This window comes from Merops nubicus, unplaced genomic scaffold, assembly GCF_000691845.1.
Source record: "Merops nubicus isolate BGI_N331 unplaced genomic scaffold, ASM69184v1 scaffold22495, whole genome shotgun sequence".
Taxonomy (NCBI): Eukaryota; Metazoa; Chordata; class Aves; order Coraciiformes; family Meropidae; genus Merops; species Merops nubicus.
In genome coordinates, this window is record NW_008607901.1 from 1 (window position 1) to 6123 (window position 6123).

At 47.5% G+C, this 6123-nt stretch overlaps 2 protein-coding genes across 2 annotated transcripts; one reads left to right on the top strand and one right to left on the bottom strand.

Moving 5' to 3' along the window:
* Window positions 1–425: 425 nt before the first annotated feature.
* LOC103772782 (chromosome unknown open reading frame, human C3orf17) lies at window positions 426–4443 on the top strand (the record flags this gene model as incomplete). Its single annotated transcript, XM_008940125.1, has 7 exons — window positions 426–502; window positions 609–740; window positions 1193–1270; window positions 1861–2222; window positions 2889–2950; window positions 3357–3607; window positions 4050–4443. Coding segments are annotated over 7 exons (1356 nt in total), but the record flags the coding sequence as incomplete, so codon positions are not given.
* Window positions 4444–5341: 898 nt separating this feature from the next.
* On the bottom strand, window positions 5342–6002 carry TAF13 (TAF13 RNA polymerase II, TATA box binding protein (TBP)-associated factor, 18kDa). The gene is made up of 2 exons (XM_008940124.1): window positions 5910–6002; window positions 5342–5512 (listed from the first exon to the last, which is right to left on the bottom strand). The coding sequence occupies exons 1-2, from the start codon at window positions 5997–5999 to the stop codon at window positions 5342–5344; spliced, it is 261 nt and encodes an 86-aa protein (XP_008938372.1). The 5' UTR covers window positions 6000–6002.
* Window positions 6003–6123: the final 121 nt, after the last annotated feature.

The window sequence follows — 6123 nt, forward strand, 5'->3', positions numbered from 1 at the left end:
CGCCCGGCCCCTGGGAGGCCTCTGGGGCGGCGCTTGATACTCGCAGTGAGCGTCGCCAAAACCCTGTCTCCGGGCGAGAGCGGTTTTGTCGTGTTTTAAGCCTCATCGCAGGGTAGTTCAGGGGGTTTCCTGGGTTTGTTTTTTGCATTTTCGTTCTCAAAAGGCAATGCCAAAGGCCGTTGTGTGCAGCAAGTGAAACCATGCAGAACCAGCTCCACGCTTAATTCCGTGTTCACAGGACTGTGATAAAGGGATTTCCTTCATCATAATGCAGCTGTAGGAATATAGCAGAACATTCCATCACTCAAAACATGCAATTTAGGATGTTAAAATTGATAAGGGGAAGGTGTCGCTTAATATAGTGACAGTGTTTAGACCAAGACACTCGATCTCTCAAAATACCAATTCTTTGGTTTTTTTTCTAGGTAGAACAGTGCATAAAGCGCCTGTGGAAAATGAACCTGGTGGGCTGCATTGAAACTCTGGCAGAACTGATTCCCCAGTAAGTGTCATGCTCCCATACGTTATACTATACATTAACTCAGTCTTCAGAACTAAAGGGGGTGCATTCTACCTCATAACCATCTCTTCATCCTCATGTAACACAGGAAAAATATATCCCAAGCCCACGAGGAGTGCTTAGTTCCCAGCCAGCCTATGCTGGAGACGGTGGCTGTGAAGGTACTGGGAGGCTGCAAGCTCATACTACGCCTGCTGGATTGCTGCTGTAAAGCTTTTCTGTATCCTTTTTTTCACCATGAAAACATCCTTGCAGTTCACTAACAGCACCTTGTGAGACTGAAACTTCTGCTGTGAGCCCTGTGCTGCTGATGGACTCAGTTGTGGAGTTTGTATGTGCAACGTGAAGTTTCTGAAAACATTCTTGCAATTCACTAGCAGCACCTCGTGAGACCGAAACTGGGTCTGCTGTGAGCCCTGTGCTGCTGATGGACTCAGTTGTGGAGTTTGTATGTGCAACGTGAAGTTTCTGTGATAGCCAAATGCTTTATTTTCAAGTTAGGTAGGAACTCCAGGTGTTGCCTGGCTGCTGTTCTGGCCCTGAGCCTGAAGTTTGGATACTCATCTCCCAAATTATCCAGGATATTGCTTTGTGGATTGCCTCTGGTTGCTGTGTTCGGCGTGTCTCGTTATGTGCTGCTTATTTTTTATCCTTAACTGGTGTCATCTTCAGCTTGTCCATTAAACATCTCTGCTCAGAGGAGTTCATACTTCTGAACACGGTGGTTTTGGGACTGTTGAGCCGGCTGTGGTTTGTATATTCAAAAGTCTGTCTTGTCTGTTGTCTGTCAGGAAGAAGGGCTTGTAGTTAGGCCTTGCTGCTGGGTGAGCTTTAGTCAGTTGGGAGGAGGAGGAGGAGGAGGGAGGGGTCCTTCCATTGTTTTGGACTTGATTGTAGCATCTGAAGAGTTGTGGAAATGGAGAGAAGGCTTTATTCTGGATTCACAGCAAACTTGATGTAAAATCACAGTGTTAGCACCAGCCTGCCACAAACACAGACACGTGGTACTCTGCAGCAGGCACCAAGTCCTGCCTCGTGCTGAGGTGGAAAGTCTGGGATAAAGTTGTTCTTTACAACTTCAGTACTGCTGAGTTTTCCAGGGGAAAGGAGTTTACTATCAAGCCACTGATCTTGAACAGCTCCTTAAGCTCAGACTAACGTTAAGGAAAGTGTGGTGATGGAGTATAAATAAAAATATATGTGGGTTTTTTTTTTGAGGGGGAATAGGGAAAGGGCAGCTTGGAATCTCTTCCCTGAGCAGTTCTGCTTCAGCTGAAGGTAGTTCCTTGAGCACAAGGTTTTGCTAGAGGAGACTCCATGGCTTTGTCTTCTCTCTTCAGGGTTCAGTACAGGTGTGCATTGCAGAGCCTCGTGTCCCTCTATGGCACCTTGTGGACATCACTTCATCTGATATCTGAGACCCAGCAGATGCCTTACATCAAGGGGTTTACCTTCCCTTCTGACATCAATAGCTTCCTTGGAGTTAATGCTGCTTCTGAGGTGAAGAAGCAAAAGGCTAGAATGCTTACAACAAAAAAGCCTAGCAGCTGGCTGAAGAAGCTCTTCCCATCAGTGCCAGAGGCAGCATCAGAGGTTGGGAAGAAGAGACATTTTGGAAGCTGCACGAGAGCTGTGAAGACCCACAACGTCCCGTGCCCCACAGATGTTGGGGAGCCACTTCTGGTGACTGGAGCTCACAGAGGTAAAGCCTTGTGCCACAGTGCTGCTGTTTCTGACATCCTGCACGCTGATTTCTGTCCAGCAGGGCCAAGCACTTCTGCTCCCTGCAAGGGTGTGGTTCTAGCACAAACTCTCTTCTCCTTGGAGCTGCATGTGCTCTTGCCTTTATGAAGCTGTGGGTAGTGTCAGTATTGTGAGGTTTTGGGGCTGTTTTTGGTTTTTTAAAACATACAAACTGGAGAGAAGCAGGTAATGAATGCAGTGTACAAGTCCTGTAAGTAGTTACTTGTCTTTTCCTGCTTCTGCATAGGTGGGGCCCAAGGATAGAGAGGGAAGTGGAGAGACTGCAGCCCACAGAGGAGTAGACAAGGTTGTGAGCACAGGATGCATCTGTCCTGCACTTGCTGTTTCTGGGCTGTGCCCAAGGGCTACATCTGGTGACAGCAGGCATCCAGATGTTGGCAGGAAGCTTTTAGGCACTGAGTTCCTTGCAGCCATCTGTCCAGCCCTGCATCCTCTTCATCCCCTGCCAGCTGCCCTGCAGGATGAGTGAGCGCAGTCCCCCTGAGCTGGCCTGGTGGTGCTGAGAGGGCAGGGAGCCTGAGAGCTCGGCAGGGCAAAGCACTGAGGTGTCTCTTCAGAGACTTCAAACTGTCTTTATTTCACACTGGGAACTCTCTCTTTGTAGGGAAGCACCTGGGGTTTGATGTGAAAAGCTTACTAAGATCATCTAGACTTCTGACACAAGAGGTTTGTACGGCACCATTTTACACACTTTACTTTTTTTCCCTTAACTTTAAAGAGCCTAACACTCAAAATATGATATCCCAATGGAAAATGTCCCCTTTCCCTGCCTTATTTTTGCTTGTCTAGCCACCCAAGTTAGTGTGGAAGCTTTGCACTGAAAGCCACTACTAATTCCTGCTTAGGAATTGGAGCATTTGTTGCCAAGTGAGATCACCAGAGAGCAAGCTGGTAGTAGACAGGAAGACTGATTCTAGTATCTGCCTCTTCTTTTTCTATTCCACAAAACAAGACTGCTCTTCCACTCTCTCTTTAGGAAATAAGGAATGTTCTCACAAACCCTGAGTGCTCTGCTCCTTTCCAGCAAAGAGGGATGTGTTTTTAAAAGACTGTTGCTGTTACTCTGTTTCAGGGTAGAAGCCTTGCATCAACACCTTTCAAAGCAAAGGCACCGTGGTGTTCCTCTCCTGTAGCACAATCCCAGCAGAGGGGATGTCTGGTACAGATGGTGCAGGCAGCTGGGTCCTTTGGGGAGCTCTCAGAGGCACTCAGAAAAGCTATTTTGTGGTGCAAAGGCAACAAATTCAGATCAGAAGCTTACTTTCTGGGGAACAAGTTGTTGAAAAGCAACCGGCTGCACCATGTGGAGGCTCAGGGGTGCAGGTAAGCTTGCATGGGGTGGGGTTTCTGGATACTTCAGTATATTTCTGATATTTCAGTATTGGGTATTTTGCTCCAACGTAGAGAAATGCAACAGTCTAACCCCTTTCTAAACTGAAATGGGATCCCTAGCCCAGGTGCTGGATGCCCCCATGTGAACGTTGTCTTTAGCTCCAGCCAGTTGTGAAAGGATTAAAAAAAAGCTAACAAACCCACAACCACTTCAGAGGGAGAATGAAAATGGAACTTCAATCATGTGCATGTTTAATGGCAGTGATTATATGATGTGAGGGACATCATCTTTCTCCAGAATGCCTGCACAAGGTCCTGTTGTGCCTCCTTGGGATGTCAAGGTAGAGACAGATAATAACCAAATGTCTCAAAAGCTCAAATAACACTTCAGCAGCTGATAAAGTTTTGTTTTGTGCACCTTCCTCCTCTTAAGCTTGAAGAAGAAGCTGTGCTGTGTGAAAACATCTGTCTGTAAATACCTCCTGTGTGGGTCACGAGCTGCACGGCGGTCCAGGCAGTACCTGAGGGGAGGCTTCTTTTGGGGGAGGATGAAATCAGCCACACGCCTGAAGAGAACTCAGAAGATGCAGCAGAAACCTCCTGAGCTTTCTGGGGGGTGTGGTACCAGTGCATCACTCATCACCCCAGCTTACCAGGACGGGCTTCTCAGTCCAGGTGGACGTTCTGCTGCTGACAGGGGCTGTGCTGAGCTGAGCACAGCAGGGACCCCCACGCAGCTGCTGCTGCAAAGAAGCCCTGGCCCTGTGTGGAGAGAAGCTGCTGAGGACATGGATATTGATTCTATTTTTGCAGCCATGGGTGTCTGACCCTGGACTTGAAAAAAGGAAAGGGGTCAAGTCATTTTAATTGCTTAATCTTTTTGTTTTTAAAGCAACCTCCTCAGAAACCTAATTGGTAACAATTCTGCTAAGAAAGTAGCAGCTATTTTATGGTTTTGTAAGACACCTTTTGTTTTATGGGTATTCCAATACTCTAACATGTATTAATGAAGTGATAACAAGCAATGGGGTTAGTGCTTTCTGCCAGGCTCTTGCTTGTAACTAAGTCCCAAAATCAGAATCAACAGGAAGTATTTAAATCTGGTGTAGGTTAGCTTCCATTTCCTAGGCTCAGTAGGGGTGGAGAACAAGAAAGCTGTGCCCCCTGAGACAGAAGAAAAAATACCTTTCCTAGGCAATCAAGTGCTAAAAGTCCTGTACTGTGCATCTTGCATGAGCTGATCAATCTCAGTTTAATTACAAAGAGTGGGCACAAATTTACCACGTTTTATTCACAGATCACATACAGAGCAAAGAGCAGAACTGTAGTAGTTTGGTCCTGAAGACTTTGTCCAGTTAACCAAGATGTATTTTGTAGGCTTTCTGTCAGAGGAATGCCCAGCACTGACTGAAACAGTTGTAGAGAATCACACATCATTAACCCTTTAGATACCTCATTCAGCTTGGTCCTACTCCAAACTGACCTCCTGCCATTACCAGAATCTTCAGAGCTCTCTTCTCATTTCCTAAAATGGTATAAATACATATACCACACGCACTCAGATAACATTCAGCTGCTGGAACACTCAGAAAAAGCTGGGAGCAAGGGCAGACATCCCAGCAGTGACCCCCATCCTGACCAACCCCTCCAACCAGCACCCGCGGCGTTTCTTCCTTTGGGGCAGGGGGTGCCCAGGTCGTGCCCCCAGGGCAGGGACGCAGGGCATCAGGAGCCATAGTTGGCTTCATCAAAGGCCTTTCTGGCTCGTTTCAGCTCTTCGTTCATAGTGAGGAGGTCTTTAACCCTGGCAAACTTTCGGGGGTCCTTGCGGATCAGGAAGACGATGTCCTCGACCTGGACGCGGCCCTGCCGCCCGATGGACATGGCCTTGTGTGTCTGGTGGGGGGAGAGAGGGGAGTCAGCACCCTTCCTTTGCCCCTTAAGCTTTATTTAGGAATAGCTTTTTCAAGCACTACCCAATTCTCTAGAAGAGTGACAGCTTCAGGCCCCAGAAATCTGCATTTCTTTTGTAGCACAGAGCTACGTCGCCATGCAGACATAAACACGTTGCCCTAAAGACACCAGGAGGACAGAGGAACCTGGGAGACTTTCAAAGCTGAGCATTCTGTCAGCTGCACAGGCAGTAAGGTAAAAAAAGTAAAGTCTAGGTTGAACTTCTGCCATGAGAGCTTTGGGCCGGGGCTCATGCAGTGTTTGAGGCAGAGGTATTAAGCTGCAGAAGAATGAAGCCTTAGGGAGGAAGTTTTGACCGTGCTGTCTACAGCTGACTTACCATTTCTGTGATAAACTCAATTACCAGGTCCTCAAGAATGTCCACGGATTCTGTGTAAGGGTTCTGGTCATCCCCAAATCCATACATCATGCATCTTACTGCAGAGAGAAACACTTGGTGTCAGACTTCCAGTCTTTAAGGGGGCCTACAAGAAAGCTGGGGAGGGACCTTTTAGGACGTCAGGTAATGATAGGACTGGGGGGAATGGGGCAAA